Genomic DNA, 20,923 nt, shown 5'->3' on the forward strand with positions numbered 1-20,923 from the left:
GGTGGTTTTACGCACACACCCAAGGTTTGCACTGAAATTCATCTTGAAATTCCACGTAAACCAGTCAATAGAACCACCTACGTTCTTTCAAAACCCTTCCAACTTGGGAGAAAAAAGTCTGCATACACTGGATGTACGCAGAGCTGTCATGTTCTACATGGAAAGAACCAGGCCACTGAGAAAGACTAATCAGTTCTTTGTCTCGGTGGCAGCAGGAAGAGAAGGAGATGCAGTCTCTAAATCCACTATATCTAGATGGATTGTTCAATGCATCACTCTCTGTTACACTCTTGCTAAGAGAGAACTACCCTTCAAGCCAAGAGCACATTCCACTCGAGGCACTGGGGGCATCCATAGCATTCATTGCAAATGTTCCCCTTGAGTCCATCTGCAAAGCGGCTACCTGGAGTTCTGTGCACACCTTTACAAAACACTACTGTCTAGATGCACACTCTAGATCTGACTCCTAGGTGGGACAGGCAGTATTAAGACATCTTTTCTCTACTGTTCCTTCTCATAACCCACCGCCAACTCCGGGTATTGCTCGCTAGTCTATGCACAGCATGTGATTCTAAGCAGATTAACAAACATCAGAAGACAATGCATTACTTACCGTAAAAGCATTTCTGATGGTTGTATCTGCTTAGATTTCCTCCCCGCTCGGATGGAAGGAACATAGACATCTTTCTACATCTCTCTCTTTTCTGTACTCACTCACATATAGAAGGCTCCCTCAGGGCAGAAAAAATACAAACAGAGGGACCTCGACGCATGAGGGATTGTGGGTACAACGCACGTCACTATAGGGATAGTGTTACAGACACGCCTTGTCGACGTCCCCTTTTCGACTACGAAAAACAAAATGCAATACTCCGCAGTGACCACTGGATGTCGGACCTATGCACAGCATGTGAATCTAAGCAGATACAACCATCAGAAATGCTTTTACGGTAAGTAATGCATTGTCATTTGCCATATTAGAATTATAAGAGTACAAAGTGTGTTATTGAATTATGCATATATCTTGAACCTTATTTTTATATAAAGAACTGTGTTGGCACATAACATAGCGTGTGGTCATTCCTTTGTGGAGGCATGTGGACTCACTGTACTTTAGAACCAGCCCGCATCACCTTCTGAGAGCTTAAGCTCGTCCATAAGCTACCCTCCAGTCTTTACATCCCCAACCCTCATTTCATATTAACGTTTATAGCAATAAACATGCCACCATTGTGTTGATCTGTTACTTGTGCACCCGTACAGTGTTCAGAATGTGTATGCCGCAGTTCTAGCACCTCCAAGGTAGTGCCAAGAACGTAGTGATTAGTGTTTCAGCAGTAAAGGGGTTAAGCCAACTGGAAATTGCATATTAAAAAATGTGATACAAAGTGATACAAATCATGAAAGCACTTAGCACAAAATAGCCAGCGCTTCAAACCAAAAAGATGACCTAAACAAACTTTGTTCTGGATCCATGTGGGCTGATAATTGTGAGTGCTCTGCTGTGATCCATTCATTGTCTGAATATATCAGTAGAAAACTTTGTATTATGAGATTTTCATGGTTTAAATGTACTAGCAGTTGTATTTGGTTTTCTGTCCTTTCTATACACCTAGTTCCTCTGCATGTAGCTTTACCAGCAAGATAGAAACAGACTGTGAAATGTCCAGGTTAAGTGAACTGTGGTGTTTGTTCTGTGTGCATTATATTTTAATTTCCCTGGGGGCGTGGCTACATGGCCTCTGAATAAGACGTGATTCCTAGGTGCTCCTGCTGATCTTCCAACGATCCTGACAATAAAATGCACTCTTAGCCTGCTGTGACATGCCGGTTTGGAGCTGTAGTAACATGAATACTGGGAGCATGCAGCGGTTCCAAATCTGACCCGAATTGCAGTAGTAGCGGTAAACCACGAGCCAGAGAAGTTTGCAGAAGCCAGCTGGAAAAATTAAACAAGATGGCGCCCAGCTGAGCACAAAGGGAGGGCCTGCAGGACAATCGCCCCGAAACACGGAAGAGCCGCTGGGCCGTTTAACGAGAGTGGACCCTGCTAATTGCATGTCAGCTCGGAAGCAGAGGAAAACAGCTGTGCAGTGCGTGAAACGGAGGCGCAAGTGAAATCTTGCAGAAGCGCGGAGTACAGCTGGTTGGAAGATACTAAGTATCAACCAGTATCCGGAAGACCGCGACTGACTGAAGCGCTGGAGTGGCAAACACAATATGCAACTGAATGCGGTGGCAGTGCGGCGGAATACAATGTAAAGCCTTCAGAAGCTCGGATAAGCACGTGCGAAATCGGAAGCCTCGCATCGCGGTAGCTGAGGAGCGGTACAGCCAGACGGCCCTGAGAGGGAGCCCCACATGAGCTGGCGTATACATTGTTGCAGCCGTAAAGCGTATACATATTGACAGACAAAGTGACACAGAGCTGCAGTCAGCGGGTCTCAACCAAAACCAAAATTGCCATTGGAATGGCGAAATAAGAACATTCACATACGTCAGATGCTCACAGTGAATTATGAACATCGTAGGTATGGCGAGCCTCTGGCGCTGCATATGAGCAGGAAACAAAGGGATCACCAGGAATCGGTGAGCCTCACTCGTGGGGGAAAAGTACCGTAACACACAGTAAGTGACTCGCAGGGCAGGACACACCGCCTGATTAAGCCCTAAAGAATACAAATAGTGAAACAAAGGATAGAAAATGGCGGATCCAGACAACAAAGGGTCCGCCTAATGCAACGGCGCACAGTAAGGAATCTCGACTGAAGCACGCTCCTGCCACGTTGGACATAATACGGAGGCTGTCTCGGGTGGCTGCAACGGCACCACCAGAGGACGGATGACGCTCGCCTACATGCGGCCAGGAGAGTCCCACTGGGTTCCAGCATTGCAACACCCTGTGGGGACCTAGTGGCCTGCACAGAAACAGTACTGCATGCTGTAAATAAAACCTGCAAACAAAGGTAGCAGGCAGGCCCTGTGAGACACCTAGGTCAGCAAGGGCCCCCCTGAGGGCAAGCGACCCCAGAGATGAGGAGCTTAACAACATCAAAACTGTATAACAGAGGGGGGGCGTGGCTTATCAGCCATGGAGTGGGCTGCATCTCCTGTGAGCTCCTGACCACCCTACAATGATCCTGATATAGGCGACGATTAAACAAGACTGAGAAGGTATTCAGATGGGCTGGGGGCTGTCGGAATGTGAGAGGCTTGCAACAAACTTCCTGCGGTGTACAACGGCGAGGTGGAAGAAAAGCTGTGAGACTTTGCTCGCAGCAATACTGTGAAGGCTGCACACACGCAAGCCAGCGGGACAGCGACCCACAAACAACATTAAAAACACATGGGCAGCAAAGCGAATACCTGATGTGGATGCTACCAGATCAGAACAAGGGCAAGACTTCTCGTACTATACAAACCCCCAGGCGGCCCCTAAGTGCCCTGCACTAAATAATTACAGAGCTGCCCTTGGGGGTGCTAGGGGAAGCAGGTGACCCCTTGCCCCCCCGGAAAGGTTCCCAAGAGTGTCATCGGTCAAGGAGGGAAGAGACCTGGCATAACCACAACATCAGAATGCCCACAACACGAAGGAGCACATCCTAACCCTTCCTGGCTGAGCCTTTAGTTCATGAGACTGGCAGGGCTCCATTGTGCAATTGATAAAAATCAGACCCCAGCCCTTCTGAACTGGAATAAACAGACATTGTGATGACATCCAAACTTCCCAAGACTAAAGGGAAGCAATCCACACTGGAGGAAGTCACGAAGACTCCACAGTCAATGGAAGGGGCCAGGAATAAAGACAGGAACCCACAAATAGACACAACCCCTATGCGCAATGATCAGCAGATCCTGGGCGCGAATGTGGACCTGAAAGCAACGTGGGAAACCAAACTAGAGGCAGCCATGGCCCAACTCAAGGCAGCGCTAGAGCTTAAAGTGGGCGCAGTACAAGAGGATGTCAACCTACTCAGACAAGACGCACGAACAATAGCAGAATGCATAGGCGAGCTGGAGAAAGAAGTGACCACAAATACAGCTGCCCGTGCATCCCACCCTCGGAGATTCACGTACTGAAGCAACAAGTAAGCAACCTGGAAAATAGAGCAGAGGAAGCCAAAGGGCGTGCCCGAAGGAATAACCTGCGCATAGCGGGTCATAGGGCGAGGAAGGACCTAACCCAATGGACTACGTTGTTACTTCAGGAAATAGGAGGAGGGGCACTCGCTCAAGGGTTCGTGGTGGAGAGAGCACACAGAGCCCTCACAAGGAAACCCCTCCGTGCCCCCCCACCCCCATCCCCCTTAGGCCAATACTGAATTACCGGAACAGAGAAAAGATCCTGGAACACATCCGGAAAGGTGGTACAATACAAAGAGCAACTGTGTCTTTCATGGCATATCCAGATTATACACTTCTGGTGCAGAGACGACGATTGAACTATGGAAGAGACTGTGTGAAGCAGGCTACAAATACATGCTGATGTACCCGGCGAAATTGAAAGTGTTTCATAGGAACAGGGCCCTGTTCTTTGAGACCCTGGAGGATGCGACAGAGTGGTTGGATGCCCAGAATTGCCAGTCTGGAACAGACAGCCAGAAAAAAGGCGAAACGCATAAGTGAGGCATGATCCCAGAAGCCGAGGTGCTGTATAAACTGTGACATTGGGACGTGAATATAAGATAGGGCAATGTAGACTTGGAAGTAATAGGCTGTGGGCTGAACATACAGAACTGAATGGGCATAGCATAATGAGGCATAATAGCAGGAGGCACGATGGACTCACTCTTATACCCCTACAGATAGTTTAGTTGGGTTGCCGATAGTGTGGTAACCCCCTGCTGTGTCCCTAGTATTGGCACCGCCGAATAGGTACTAAAAGTGGGAAGGCCTGAGATCCAGGGATGGAGCTCGGCAACAGTTGGCAACGGGAAGGGTGGGGTGTGTTCAGAGAGTTGGAGGGTGTGATGTGGTTTTAATTAAAGAACGAGCTTACGTCCATGCGCCGAAGCGCAAGATGCAGAAGGTGAAAGGGGACAGGAGCGGAACTGGGTATGCATAATGATGGGGGACCTCAAGATAGTTACCTGGAATGTCAGGGGGTTAAATAGTTATCTGAAGAGAAATAAAATCATGATGTACCTGAGGAGGCAGAAAATACATATTGCTCTACTGCAAGAAATCCATCTTACAAAAGAAAAACAAGAGGTGATAGGGAAGAAATGGAAAGGGACCACCGTGGGGGCAACTTACTCTGCATATGCTAGAGGGGTAATCACCTGGGTGGAACCGCATGTCCCTTTTCAGCTGCTACAATCTGTGGTAGAGTCTGATGGGAGGATGGTGACAGCACGGGGACTAATAGAAAACAAAGAGGTGTGCATAATTAACACATATGCCCCGAAAAAAGATACTGTGGCCTACTTCAAGACCATATACAGTAAAATAAGCCCAGGGGGGTATGGTTATATGGGGAGGTGATTTCAACTGTATGCTAAATCCCGGGGTAGACAGGTCAGACGGGAAAAACCCACCCCTGCAGCCAGAACCTTGCAGAACTTGTTGAAAGACTTTAAGCTAGAAGACATATGAGGTTACGCCATCCATATGATAGACATTACTCTGCCCCACATAATTTGTATACACGGTTAGATTACATGTTTGCCTCCCCGGAAATGATGAGAGATAGTGCAGACTGAATATAGAGCGAGAATCCTTTCGGACCACTCATCACTGGTATTAACATGGCAGTATCAAGCCCCCAGAGCTAGAATTCCTACGTGGCGGCTGAGAGCCGAAGCTTTAAAAGACAGTGTTTAGAGAGGACCTGAGGAGCGAGAGAGTTGAATATTTTGAAAACAATACTGGAAGCGTAAAGTCGGCCGGTACCCTATGGAAGGCATTCAAAGTGGTGGTGAGGGGGGAGGATCAGCGATGGGTAAATCCAAAGGACTGCAAGGGGGCATATTGCAAGACTGCAGAAGGTAAAGGAGGAACTTGAGGCAGCCATGCGCAGTTATGTTGACTCCCTATACAAGGCGGATACTATCAACGATTTACAGCAAATATGCGAAAGACACTGGGAGACGCTATGCAACCTAAATTATAAGAAATACATAGAGAGGCAGCACGCCGGCGGAGACAAACCGGCGTGGCTGTTAGCATGGTTGCACAAAAGCGAAACATTTTTTGGAGCAATACAAGGGGAAGGAGGGCAGATACTAGATACCCAGGAGGGAGTGAATGAAGGTTTCCTCGAGTTTTACAAATTATTGTATGAAGATACAGATGAAGGAAAAGGCAGCAAGATAGTGGAAACCATGGAAGATATTGGCCTACCCAATTTGAATGCTAAAGAGAGAGAACTTATGCGCCCCTATCACACTAGAGGAATTAGAAGCAGTGATTGAGGAATTGCCCACTTGCAAAGCCCTGGGGACGGATGGACTCCCTAGCGAGTTCTCTAAAACATATATAAGACAGACGTGCTTCCCTCACTACTGGCCATGTTAAACAAAGCTCTCCAAATCGGAATGTTGCCAGAATCCCTAAGGGAGGCGATAATCATCCCGATTCTTAAACCTAACAAGCCGAGCATGGATCGCGGATCGTATAGACCGCTATCCATGCTGAACCAGGACAGTAAAATACTCACGGCTGTGTTGGCCGGGAGAATGAGACGGGTCATAAGCAAACTTATACACCCTGATCAAACTGGATATGTCCCACATAGAAGTATATCAGACAATCTTAGGAGGCTTCACCGGGTCAAAGAGCAGACAGAAGGGGAGGCGCAAGAAGTCGCAATAGTTTCATTGGATGCAGTGAAGGCCTTGGGTGATAGCAGCTTTACAGGAATATGGTGTAGGGCCTGAGAATCTAAAATGGGTTAAACTATTATACAGTTCACCACTAGCCAGAGTTAAAACAGGAGCGGTCATTTCCGAAAGGTGGCAACTTAGTAAAGGTACCAGACAGGGGTGCCCTTGGTCCCCGATGCTATATGTCCTTGCATTAGAGCCCCTAGCGATATACTTCAGACAACAGTACGGAGAGGTGGGGATTCTCACGAAAGGAGGGCCACACCTAATATCGTTGTATGCGGATGACATGTTATATTTAAGATATCCAGAGGAAAACCTGCAATACATCCTAGAAGTAATGGAGCGATTCGCGTTGCTCTCGTGCATCGCAGTCAACCCCAAAAAAAAACGTGCATATTCCCCCCTGAGAAGATATAAAGGGATCCCTAGGGAGCATCTACCCATTCTCCAAATACCCTAGGAGACCAAAACCTTTAGATACCATGGGATAGATATCTATCACACAGTGGAGAACGAACACAACCACAACACAGAGAAAGCAATAACAAATATTGAGAACATTATGAGATTCTGGTCTAAGCTCCCTTTGGCCATGGTAGGCCGAGCGGCTCTATTGAAAATGGTTGTATTACCAAGGCTGATGCACTTTTTTGGTAATATACCATACATGATACCTAAGTGATTCTTTGCCAGACTCCAGAGAATATGCAGAGGCTTCATCTGGCATAACGCCAGGAATAGGATAGCCCTGTGGAAACTACAAAACACATATGACAAAGGAGGCATAAAACGTCTCAATTTTGAGATCTACCACTGGGCCCGCCAGCTACAATATGTGGCCAAATGGTTATTGGAAGACCCAATAGCAGAGTCCAGACTGCTGAGGTCAGAGTGTTCCCCAATCTTCTTGGAAGAATGGATAGGGTTTCCCAAATCTGAGCTAAAGGGGTGTCCGAGAATGTTGGAATTGGGATGGCAAATGTGGCGGAAGGCTTGCGAGGCCATGGAGAACCCGACCCCGTGCTCCCCGCAGATACCACTAGTAGCACTTACAGAGGGGACGTTCAATTGAGGAAAACAATACGCATGCACTGAGAATCGGTGGGTATTGCAACAATAGGAGACATATGGCAAGATGGGAAGATACTGGAATTTAATGCATTGGTAGAGGAAGCGGGCCTACATCAAGGGCAATATATTACATATACTAGACTGGTGCGACGAGTGAAAGAAACATGGTCTGAAATAGTGCTGGAAGACTAACCAGATACGACCATTGAAACAATCTGTGACATTGCAGAGGGAGGGCACGAGGTTTCCTGAATCTATGAACTGCTGATGAGTAGGGTTGGGAAAGAGGTGACCCAGCTAAGACGAGAGTGGGAAGAGAAAGTGGGGGAATGTATGAATGATGGGCTGTGGGAGAGAGCTCAAAGGTACCATAAGGTGTCCAGAAATGCAGGGTTGCAACAATACGTAACTCATAGAGCGTATGACACCCCAGAGGATAGCCCGATTTAAGAACGCAGAAATTCAATCCTGTCCCAAATGTGGAGAAGTGAATGCGGAAATTACCCATATGTTCTGGGCATGCCAGGAAATTAGTAAATTCTGGAAAGAAGTGGCCCACCGCCTGACAGAAAAGGGGATCACTCTAGATGTGGAATCCGTGTGGGCATGCATCTTGGGAGGGTTTCCTAGACCATGCAAGCTAAAGCATGTGGGCAAACTTAAAGACATGGCTTACATACTAGCTAAGCGCAGGATTGGCATGGGCTGGAAAGCATGTAACAGGCCAAAGATAGAGGTGTGGTGGAATGACCTCAAGAAGTGGGCTGAAACCGAAACTGTGGTATGGACTGAATCAGCCAATAAAGGGGGGGAGGAAGAGACAGATACATTGACGGCCTGGAGGCATTTAGTGGCCACAATAGAGGATATAACCGCGGGAGGCGAAATGGAGTAGGCTCAAGTTAAGGGGGACGGTAAAGGGTAGGCAGCGGTTATATTTTAATACAATACGAAATATTCAAAATGTGTAACATGCACCGCTAAGTTTGTTTTTGTGTGTTGATTGGTTGTTATAAAAGTTAATAAAAATTGTTTCCCAAAAAAAAAAATTCCCTTTAATTTTATTGTATAATATGCTATGTGCCTCAAATCTCTAACATTTATTTACACGGTTTTTCTCTTTCAACTGTTTAAATATCTAAACCATGTTTTTAGATACGTTGCTAGTCTCTTTACATGTGCTTTACTCTAAATCAATTAAGACTAACATGAGATTATTGTAGCTATTTACAGTATATAGCATTAGAATTCAGTTAATATTTTGTAGTTATCTTGCGCTGATTCATATTTTAGAAATTCCTTTTTTAAAGTTCTGTGCACCATCAATGATGCTAATAGGTACATGCATCACTTGTACTGTTGCTGTACTCAGTTTATTAATGTTAATAAAAATGGGAAAATTTGAAATTTGTAGTGAAATCAACATAGAAGATATGGGTAATTATACAAAGAATGTTTTTGGATTTTATAGGCAGTTCTCAAAATATCAAAATATATGGATCAAAGTTTTGAAATTGCAAGAATAAGTTGTGCAAAGGAGGGAAATGAATAAAACAACTAAATATCGGTAGAACCAAATGTTTTAGGTCTGTATCAACTATTTATAACCCCACTGACCCAACCGTAATATTCACCCAATTTTACTCCAATGCACATTATCTCTTTCTTCTTAAAATGTGGTCAACCAACATGAATTACACTTCTACTGATTACCTCTCTGCTAGATTTATTGAACCCTCGTCTAATGTGTTAATAATACCAGTTTCACTTGACAATTCAAATGCCTAGGTTGGACTATTTTGCAGGCCCATAAGGGTCAATTTCTCAAAACAATGGTGTTTTTTTACCTTGAAAGGATCCACTAAATGTACCTTTCTCTGTGCCTATGTTCAATTCGTTTTCTTCCAGATATCATTCATAGAGTGCATTTGAGAGGGTCGTTCCTCGTGTCAAGAGCAGCATGGAACCACATGAAGAACCAGAAGTTTGGAAGGTGATGTCCTCTTCATAAAAATACCTGTTGATTTCGTTTTGGGACTGTAATGGGGCTTTTTTATTGCTCTATAAATATTTAATGGCCTGCAACTCTTACAAAGGGTTTGTGCCAAATTAATAAAGTCATTGTTGGGATTGGAAGAGAACGCACTTTGTGTGCTCCTGCTCTAACTTGCTGTTATTCCTTCATGCTTTTTTCTATATGGTGTGTAGTTTTTTTGCCATCAACTGCATCTCCTTCAAGGCTGGATTTCAGCATCCTTTGATATTTTCTTGTACCTTTTTCTCTGCTTTTGACGCATTATGTCTAGTGCCTTACTTGAGTGTTCCTTAATTTATTTTGACCCCACTGGCCCATCCTTACTCTATAGGATACTTCAGCCAGCCAGGCTATCCAATCCTTTCTTGCCTTTCCTTTGACTAAACATCCAACATATCACTTTTATATCCTACCGTGTTTTATATTTCTCTTAAAGGGCTTCTTCAAAGAGTCCACTCTTGCCATAGTTATATCATCATCTGTCCCCTTCTCGTTTCCTCCTAGACCTCTGCGAACCAGTGCCACTTTGTAATAAAGCCGCCTTCACACATGATCGGTTTTCCCATTTACTTTACACTTCAAGTGTCACTGAATTTTTTTTTTTTACTACAGGTCGAAGAATATCCCTTTACCTGTTCTCACCCTGAGTCCTGCCTCCACTCTGCCCCTTTTTGCTCAGACCTCTTTGAATTTGTTTATTTACTTCTCAATACTTTTCCTGCATTGAGAGGTAAGGCTGCCCTGTTAGTGAACAGCCATCCAGAGAGCCTGTGCTACTGCTTATTTGTTTGATAATTTTAATAGCTTGAGACCATATTTTAACTGGCTAAGATTGTATTTTAAATTATGCTGTGATGTGAATGAAGTGAATTGCTACTTTTAAACTGTGCACTGCTCCATTCCATTTAGAACTATTACGGCAGCTTGTGTGTTTGTGTTACGGCCAGGACTACTCCCGAGTCCTCTTTCTAGCCCCATTATACCAACCCTCTGCCTCAGTTTCGTGCCGATCCTTGCACTTATGTGCAGAATCGACCGCCCGTGCAGCGGGAAGGCGCAAAAGGCACACTTACGGCAAGCCTGTCTGTGCCCGTCCGTGCCGGGATGGGACGGGAGGGACTGCTCGAAAGAAACCTCTGCACTAGTAAATACAGTTTGGCCAGTTGGGTGGAACCATTGCTCCTTCCCTATTGCCCCTGCCTTCACTAATACTACTGGTGGCAAGAAGTCTGCATCTGAAACACCCACTGTACTCTTACTGAACACTCAGTCTCTCCCAGCCCATACTGGTGAAATCTGGGACCTGCTATCCAGTAGGCAGCCTGCACTTCTCTGCCTGACAGAAACCTGGCTGGCACCAAGTTTGGCGCCTGCATTGGTTCAAGCCATACCCTCGGTTTACCGGATTATTCATCTTGACCGCCCACCCCCGCAGCGGGGAGGCGGCGTGGCTGTTATTGTCCGTGCTGAGTATACTATTACCCAATTATCTTGCTCGCATAAGCTTAATATGGAAGCTTTATTCTTCAGATGTGCCATCGCACCCTCCTGTATCAGTCACTTACTGCTTATATACCGCCCCCTGGACCTATAGGACACTTTGGGAAAGCTCTAGTGAATTTAGTGGCAGATCTGAGTCTACAATATACCAATTTAGTGGTACTAGACAATCTCAATCTCCACTTTAATCTCCCTAAATCAAATGAGCTGAGCTCTTTCTTTGATAGCTTATCTGATCTGCTCCTGCAACAACTGGTCCAAGGCCTCACTCACATTCATGGGAACACTCTAGACTTGGTTTTCTCAAAGGACTCACTGCTGGCCCTGGGATCATTGACCCAGTGGTATGGTCTGATCACCACTTAGTATCTTGTACATTTAAATTGTTGAGTCCACCTAATAAGCTTCTTCCTCCAAAAACCTTGTTGCGCTCTTGGTGCTCGGTCGATACTAAAGCACTCGGTGCTCAAATAGCCATCAATTGAGCCCTTTCAAGGCCTTTATCACTGAAACTACTCTCTGTCCCTCCTAGACGCTGCAGATATCTGCGCCCTATTAAAATTGGTTCAGTGTCGTAGGTTACCCCCCCCAAACCCTGGTTCTCGGAACAACTTAAAACCGGCCGCCTGAAATTAAGGCAGACGGAACGCAAATGGCGCAAAAATTTGGATTCTGAACTTAGAGAATCGTACAAATCCTGCCTCTCCAGCTATTTGGCCAGCGTTAAAATAGCTAAAGCCACCTTCTTCTCCCAGAAGATCGAAACTGCGCTATGTCGGCCAAAAACTCTTTTTTTTCTATCGTGAAGTCATTGGCTTCCTCTGAGACCCTCACTTCTAGGGTTAAACCTCTCAAGAGCTGTGCAATGATCTTTCTTCTTTTTTTATTAATAAAATTGAAGTTATCCGCACAAATATCTCTAAATCCCCAGCTATACTGACTACTAGTGCTGATAAGCCGCCACCCGCCCTCCCCACCGAACCCATCGCCAACTGGTCGACCTTCCCTCTCTTTACTGAGACGGAAGTTCTAGTTGCTATTCAAAGAATCAAATATCCTCTCCTGGGGATGCCATTTCTGTCACAATTATGAAGAAGATTGCTCCAGATCTACTGGTGGAAATTACATTGGCAATAAACAATTCTTGCCAATCAGGACTTGTCCCCTTGGAGTTGAAGTCCGCAAGGGTTGTCCCTCTTCTTTAGAAGTCCTCACTTGATTCCCACAGTCCCAGCTAATTTTCGTCCTATTTCTCTGCTCCCCTTCCTTTCCAAACTATTGGAATCTCTCATCACCCCTTCCTATCTTCCTTTCTGGAATCCTCTAAAGTCTTTAATCCAGCACAGGCAGGTTTAAGACCTGGAAGAGGAACTGAAAGTGTGTTGGTTTCCGTGTAGGACGATATGTCCAGGCTAGTTGACTCGGGTGGGGTTGGTGCTTTGATCCTGTTAGATCTGTCGGCCACGTTTGACACGGTTGACCACCCCATCCTGTTGTCACGCCTGGCACAGATCGGAATATCCGGCCAAGTTATTGCTTGGTTGACCTCTTTTCTATCAGACCGCACACAAACTCTTGCTATGCCCCCTTTCCTTTCTCCGTCCTGTCCCCTCACTTGTGGTGTCCCACAGGGCTCTTCACTTTCCCCGATCTTGTTTAAAATCTACATCTGGGCGCTGGTCTGCCTCATCCGGGCCCACGGCCTCAACTGTTACTCCTATGCCGATGACACTTAAATCTTGATCCGGTTAGATCAAGATCGAGTTGAGGTGTTGTGTCTTCGTGACTGTTTGAGTGCCGTCGGCGACTGGATGGATCAGAACTGGCCCAAGCTGAACGGTGGCAAGACCGAGGTATTGGTGGTGGGCTGTCCCCCTGATCCCTCACTCTGGACCTCTGCCTTTTGGCCCACTTCTTTGGGTCCTCTCCCCAGCCCAATAAGCAAAGTAAAAAATCTGGGGGTCATCCTCTCTGCTTCCCTTTCCATGTCTAACCAAGTGACGACTGTGTGTCAAGCCGCTCACTATCAAATCAGGGTCCTGAAGAAGGTTCTACCCATGATACCTGAATCCATGCGCCCTCCTGTGGTCGCAGCGTTCTCTCTCGCTTAGATTATTGTAACTCCCTGTATCTGTCGCAGCCGATTTGTTTAATACAGCGGCTACAGCGCATACAGAATCTGGCGGCCAGGCTGGCCATGGGCACCCCGTATGGAGCTCACATCTCCCTGATGCTACGCCAACTTCGCTGGTTCCCGGTCGGCCAACGTGTACATTTCAAGGCCCTGTGTATAGTTCATCGGGCTATTCATGGTCAAGGGGCTGAGTTCCTGCAGACACAATTTTCCCGCCATCCCCCCGAACGGGATTTACGCTCCTCTACTGTGAATCTTCTTGTTGTTCCAAGATTCAGCCGTATGAGGATCGGTGGGAGGGCTTTTTCCATAGCAGCAGCTTACCTTTGGAACAGTCTCCTTCATGTCATGAGGAAAATCCCCTATCATCTTGGTTTTAGAAGAGCACTTAAGACTGTTCTTTTCTACCTCTCTACCCCGTGGTTTCCTCCCCTACCTGAGTAGTCTTCCTCTTCAGCGCCATGATGCCCTCGGGCGACCGTGCGCTCTATAAATGTAGATAACATAACATTTATACATGTCTTTCTCTCTGTACTAGTTCTCAAATGTTTTTCTTATTCTGTTCAAGCCCCGGCGTTCTCTCTTGCTAAAATTGCTCCAATTCTATCTCAGAGTGATACAGAAAATAAACTTAGAATAGCAATTACCTTTCTTCTATCTCTCGCCTTCATCCTTAGTGTTTCTTTAGAGATCTTTCTGCTAGAGAATGTAACTTAAAATCTCACTTGTTCTCCCAGCCCCCACGGCTTTCTTGTCGTCCCATCCAAATTGATCCTTTCCGATCTTGTACCGTTTCTGACCTTTTATTGTCGCTTCTTTCCCATTTAAAATCTCTTCTACCCTCATCCGCTCCCTTCCAACCCAGTCCACTATCTCCTAATTCTCCAACTCTTTCCACGTTTGCTTCAGTCTCTGACCCAATACCTTTCTACTTTCTACCTCATGCCAAATGTATCTCTTTACTATTGACTCCCTTTTGGCAACACATATGACTTCCATTTACTTTTACCTTCTTGTATTTCTTACACTAAGTTTTGACACTTTAGCCAGACTTTAAAGCACAGTTTAGTAATTGATATTGTTCAATAAGCTGTGGCATGTGTGTACCGTTTCTCCTCTTTGTGTCTTGTAGCTTCCGCCTTTTCGCTTCAAACTCCTTGAATGCTCTGTCCATGTTCATGCTGTATTCTTTTATTTATTTGTAAAAAATGTTTACATTTTTATTTTGGTATCCCTCTTTACATTTAGCAATTCATACTTTCACTCTTTCCATTCCATTGCAGCCATCACATTCTCCCCTCCAGGCTAAATGTTCTTGTTTTCCGTATTTTTTTACCCCTACTCTGCTTTTGCCATACTTTCCCACTCATATGCTTGAAACACACTTAAATCTGAGTATGTCTGTTAGCAATTTTACTGACTCTCTTACCTCTCTAACATTACCCGCGCTGCACCTTACCTGTTATTCAGCTCCATGTTGATGGCACTTTATCTAATCCAGTGGCTAGGCATAGAGCCAGGGCCGTCTACCACCCTGGCTTGGATACTAAAATACAAAAGCCAGGGAAGGAAGCACATTCCCGACACCACTGAACAGCCCCACCTCTGTTTAAAGTGGTGGCAGAAAGTGCAAGCACTGAACAGGTGTGTGGTGGAGCTGGTGAGTCAAGGTAACCATCAAGGTCTAGTATCCGAGCTAATGACAAGAGGAAACTAATGGGCAACGTCAGATAACCCAGATATGGGAGAAGGTGTTCCAAGGCTCAAGTACAGCAAGGAACACAAGGCAGAAAAGAAGGTCTGGGAAGAGGGAGCAGCGTTGCCTTAAAATAGTAGAGCTTGTGATGTGTAGTTCCCTGTACTGCAGGGCAGTGCAAAGGGTACGTGAACTGACAGCAATCAGAACACATATTTGTATTCTTTCTGCATATATGAAATTGCAGGCCATGAACGGGCAGTTCCGACGTTTCTAAACTGTGTGCACTGAACTTGTCAGAAACCACATGGTTTCGTTCTGTTCAACTTCTGATTTTTTTTGTATCTGTAGATGCTCATGGAGAGGAGCATTATGCAAGCATGTTTATTTTCCGAGGATTTTACGATCGTTTTAGCAATAATATGGAAAACATAGTTACAATTGGGAAGTATCCTTTTTACAAACACATGATTATTTCAGTAAACGCTTGCATTGAACACAAGTATTTTTGGGACTCTTGTGTGTATTTATCATAAAGCTGCATCTCTGTGGTATGTATATACACATTATTGTGTATGTTTTCCGTAACCTTTTCAATCCAGACACCTTTGCTGCACAACTGTTTTGGTTATGTGCTCTTTCAAGTTTAGTTATGTTGTGGTTGCCTGTCGCATATGTTTTACACTCTTGCAAAGGCAAACCATTTTTACTCTTACAATTTAATGTACACTCTTATTAAAACAATGTGTAAAACATTCCCACCTCAAAACCTTACCTGGGTCTTGAATGTATTTGCAGTGCGTTGTTTAAACATCCATTAAACCTTAACTTGAGTCAGTGTAGGTAAATGGTACTATAACTGGGCAGTAGCAGCAGGGCCCTTGCACAGGGGTGAGTGATTGTTATTACACCAATGTTCACGGCCTCTTTGAAATCTTCAAGAATACACTTAAATCGTAAATAACCTGACTCTCCAGCCAACGCAATCACTGTTACAAAAGAACATTGAAATGGTTGCATTTCCAAATTAAATAGAAACTCAGCAAAGCGCTCCCGCAGTAGTAATCCAGATAGGTATTAAAAATGTGTACAGAGCGCTTCATGCAGCATTCCTCCAAATTCTTAGCACCGTGATTATAATTAGCTTAGTTTAGTCATTTTACTGACCTCTGAAGGATATAAGGCTAATTTGGGCAAGCCAAAGTTTGACCCTGACATTAAATATGGATTTATCATTGAGCACTTGTATCTCTGCACTATTGTATCACAACACTGTGTCTCGGAGTAAGAGACGACACGAGGGTGCATGTTGATTGGGAAATACTTTTATTCAAAAACGAAATGGAGTGGTTGGAGGAAATCCTAGCTATCCCTAACTCTAAGAGGAGTTTCCCTGACTCAACAAAACAAGCTAATGAAGCTGTAATTGTCGGGATGTCAATAATAAAGTTTGCAGTCCTGTGTCCAAATCCTAACCTGTCCCTCACAAGCTAAACTAAATATAAGGTGATAGGCGAATGTCTCTTAGCTGCCGTCCTGCAGCCCAGTTTTGCAGTTCCCAAATTAAAAGTTCCAACAAAAGGTGTTGACAAAAGCAAACTAAAGGTTGCACAAGACTTCGGGTTGTTTCTGTTTCCGCTAAAGTCTTTCCAGCTTTTTTTTAAAAAAATGTTTATTTTAAACCAAGGCAGGACAAATTACAACATTGCATGAGGATTTTACTCCTTTTTGCCAATTCCCTTTAGCTTATACTCTTCCTCACTCCCCCCTTGTCCCCCCGGTCCCTGGACCCCCCCCTCCAGTTCCCCCACTCTGTGGGATCGTCCACCGCTCTTGCCCTTCAAGTGGGATCTTGGTCCTTCAGGGCCCATCGAGTGTTGAACGGTTTGAATGTTAAGGCAGGGAATCGCTGATCGTAGTCCAGCACTGGGGCCCAGACATTGTGGAAGCGGTGCATGACTCCCGCCCTTGCTGCGGTCACTTTTTCCGCGATCAGGATGTCCCATAATTTTCCCCACCAGTGGGCCATGCATGGGCCGTCCGGGGACTTCCAGAAGAGGGCTAGCACAGTTTTGCCTGCCAGGAGACATTGCGTTACAAGTTTCGCTCTCTGTTCCCGGAACGGGGGTATACCCCGGGGGTCGGGATCCCTAGAAGGACCGTTTCGGATTCCAGGTGGTGTGTTATCCCGGTAATTTGTTCAATCCTCGCCAGGCACCGTTCCCAGAATTGCCGGATCTTTGGGCAGGCCCACCACATGTGGAAGAAGGAGCCAGGCTGGGGGCATCCTCTCTAGCAGGAAGAGTCCACCCGTGGGTTCATGTGGTGCAGTCTAAGGGGGGGGTAGTACCATCGAAGCATGAGCTTGTATGCACATTCTTTATTGGTAACACAGGTAGATGAGGAGTGGGTACGTTTCCAGATGTCCACCCAAATCTGGTCGTCGATCGGGTGACCCAGGTCGGCCTCCCATTGGGCCATGCATTGCGTTCTTGTGCTTAGGAAGTCCTCCAGGAAACGTCTGTACAGGGTTGATATCCTGCTCCGGGATGGAAGGGCCTTAAGCGTCAGTTCAAGGGGAGTAAGGGGGCGAGTGGCAGCCCGGAGAGTCTGGGGGTGCAAGCACCAGTGCCGGAGTTGGTAGCAGGTCAATCTGTCCCTTTCCTGTAGTTGGAACACCGCCTTACATTGCTCAAAGGTGCGGGGTATGTTTCCAGCGTATAGCTGTTCCAGGGTCTCGAGGCCGCCCTCGATCCAGTTCTGGAAGTTACGGGGGTTCGTCCCCGGTGAGAAGTTTGGGTTATAGAAAATTGGGGAGAGTGGGCTCTGACCTCTTGGGATTCCTTTTTGTTTTTGTCCCATGAGCTTGGTATGTGTTTGGTTGTTAGCAGGAGTGTCTTCCAGTGTTCTCTCAGGGAGGGCTGGATATGCGTGAGGTATCATAGGGGGAGTGGTAGTTGCGCTTGCCAAGCGTGGACGTGTGCTATCTGTCCTGCTGCTCCATAGGCCCGGAGATCGGAGACCCCCAGTCCTCCTAGTCTAGTGCTGCCAAGCAAAGTTTTGTGGGGGATTCTGGCTTTCCTGCCTCTCCATATGAACTTCAGCATTTTCTTCTGGAGATCCTGAAGAGCCGGCTTTGGGATGGCCACTGTGAGGGAGGAGCAAGCATAGAGGAATCTCGGAAGCAGGTTAATTTTGGCTGCCGTGATCCATCCCATTAGTGAGATTTCCTGAGTGGACCAGCGCTTCAAATCCCCTTCCAGTTCCCCGAATAATCTGGGAAAGTTTGCCTGGTATGTGTCTCTTGGGTTTGCTGTAATGTGAACTCCAGGTAGGGGATGGCTTGTTTCTTCCATTTGATCGGGCATAGGCTGGTTAGTGCCTCTTGTTCCTCCCGGTGGAGGCCGATGCCCAAGTTGACGGCGATCCCGGTGACCTTCCCGAAGTTAGCTATTTCCATCAGGGCGTGTTTAGCTGAGGACTTGGGATCTGAGAGCGTCAGAAGAACGTTGGGCGTATAATGCAATTTTGTGTTGGGATGGCCCTACTTGGGGGCCTTTGATGAGCTTGTTCCGTCTGATTCTTTGGGCAAAAGGCTCCATTGTTAGCGCAAATAGAAGGGGTGATAGTGGGCAGCCCTGCCTTGTCCCACAGGTCATGTGGAACGGGGTTGATAAGGAGCCATTGATCTGTAGGAGGGTCTTGGGGGATTTATAGTTGGCCACTATCATAGACCGGAAAGTTGGAACAAAGCCAAAGGCCTCTAGGGTGAGCTTCATAAATGACCAGTCTACCCTGTCGAATGCTTTGGTAGCATCTAGGGCCATCAGTGTCAGGCCCTGGGAGTTTCGGTGGGCGATGCCTACCAAGTTCAGGGTTCTCCTGATGTTGTCCCCTGCCGCTCTGTTCAGGATAAAGCCTGTTCGATCGGGATGGATTAAGGCCGGAAGGATGTGCGACAGCCGGTTGGCCAAGATCTTAGAATAAAGGTTAGCGTCTATGTTCAACAGGGCAATTGGCCTGTATGAAGCTGGATCTCTCGGGTCTTTCCCTGGCTTGGGGAGGAGGATAGTAGTAGACTCCTGCATTGAGGGGGTCACGAGCCTGTTTCGTTCAATGAGTTGAAGAGTGTCACCATTGGGGGGATCAGTTGGGATCTAAATACTTTGTAGAATCTTTAGGAGAAGCCGTCTGGGCCTGGGCCCGTGTTTTGAGGGATTTAATGGCTTTGTCGACCTCTTCGCCCGTGATCGGAGCTTCTAGGCTCTCTCTCGTTGCGGCGGGCAGGTGTGGCAGGGCTGCCCCCCGTAGGTATTCCTCCTGTTTGGACCGGTCCCGTGGGGGTGCGTTCGTTACTTGGGTTAGGTGATACCTTGCCAACCGTTGTTTCTCCGGCTCAGAGTACTGCATCCTCCCTTGTGGGTCGCGGAGCCCCGTGATGGTGTTAGTTCGTCTAGTTTTGGCCAGTTTAGCTACAAGTAGCTTGTTAGCCTTGTTGTTCTTGGCCTAATAGAATTGCCTAGTCTTGGCCATTAGTTGCGCAGTATGTTCGGCGTAGTGGGCCTCGAGTTTCTTTCTGGCTGTGCGGACGGCTCGTTGGGTCCTGGGGGACTACCCCTTCTTCTTTTGGGTATGCTCTGCTGTTTGCAGTTCCCCTTCAAGCGCTTGTCGGGTTTGACGGCGGTTCCGGTGGAATGCCACCCCTTGTGCTATCAGGGCTCCCCTGATCACTGCTTTCATTGCGTCCCAATTGTTTGCGGGGGAAGTGCCTGTGACCGGGTTTTCCTCGAGGAAGTTTTTAATAGTGGTTGCGATCCTATCTCTAATCAGCATGTCGTTGAGGATCGGGTCGTAGAGCGACCATCTGCGTGTGGGGTTGGCTCTGGGGTCATGGGTACGGAGTTCCGTTATTATTGGTGCCTGGTCCAATAAGATTATTGGGCCGATGGAGACCTCGTTGGCGTAGGCGGGAGTATGGGCGAGGTTAGAAGGAGGTCAATCCTCGAAGGTTCGGTGGACATGGGAGAAAAAGGAGAAGTCTCTCTCGGTAGGGTGGAGCACCCGCCACGTGTCCACCACTTCTAGAGTTCTGAATAGGTGTAAGAGGCCAAGGACTTGCGTGAAATCCCCCAGAGAGGGGGGGTAAGATTTATCTTTGGTGGGGTCCGGCACTCCATTGAAGTCCCCCCCATTATTGTCTGGCCTTCTGTGAAGCCCGAGAGGGAAGCGCCCAGAGTCATAGAAGCTTGCTTTTCCCGAGTTGGGCGCGTATACTGAGATAAAGGTGTAGAGATCTCCCAGTAAGAGGCATTTAACTGCCACAAAGCGGCCCTCTGGGCACGAAATTGAGTCCAAGATCTGGGGATTTAAGTCTTTCCTAAAGAGGATCGCCGTTCTCCCCCCTTCTTAGATCCTCCTGAGGCGAGGAATTGATGTGGATATAGGCGGTCTCGTAGGCGCCCAAAATCTGCTGGGAGGAGGTGAGTTTCTTGGAGCATTGCCACCCCGGCGTCTTCGTCTTGTAGTTTCTGTAGGATCGACTTGCGTTTAGAGGGGGAATTCAGCCCATTAACATTCAGCGAAAGGCACTGTAGTGTCTGGTGCTCAAGAGCACGTGACTCTGCTGTGTCGTGCTCTGGTGGGAGGGGGTTGGAGGCGAG

The 20,923-nt window shown here is 46.7% G+C and overlaps 1 protein-coding gene across 1 annotated transcript in view; it reads left to right on the forward strand.

Moving 5' to 3' along the window:
* HSD17B4 (hydroxysteroid 17-beta dehydrogenase 4) overlaps nt 1-20,923 on the forward strand; it is a 1,724,715-nt gene that overhangs the window by 398,305 nt on the left and 1,305,487 nt on the right. The window contains exon 7 of the mRNA XM_069625564.1: nt 9,807-9,891. Coding sequence (XP_069481665.1) covers nt 9,807-9,891 — 85 coding nt within the window. The remainder of the gene's footprint in view (nt 1-9,806; nt 9,892-20,923) is intronic.

This window comes from Ambystoma mexicanum, chromosome 6p (genome assembly GCF_040938575.1).
Source record: "Ambystoma mexicanum isolate Mex_15411 chromosome 6p, UKY_AmexF1_1, whole genome shotgun sequence".
Classification (NCBI taxonomy): Eukaryota; Metazoa; Chordata; class Amphibia; order Caudata; family Ambystomatidae; genus Ambystoma; species Ambystoma mexicanum.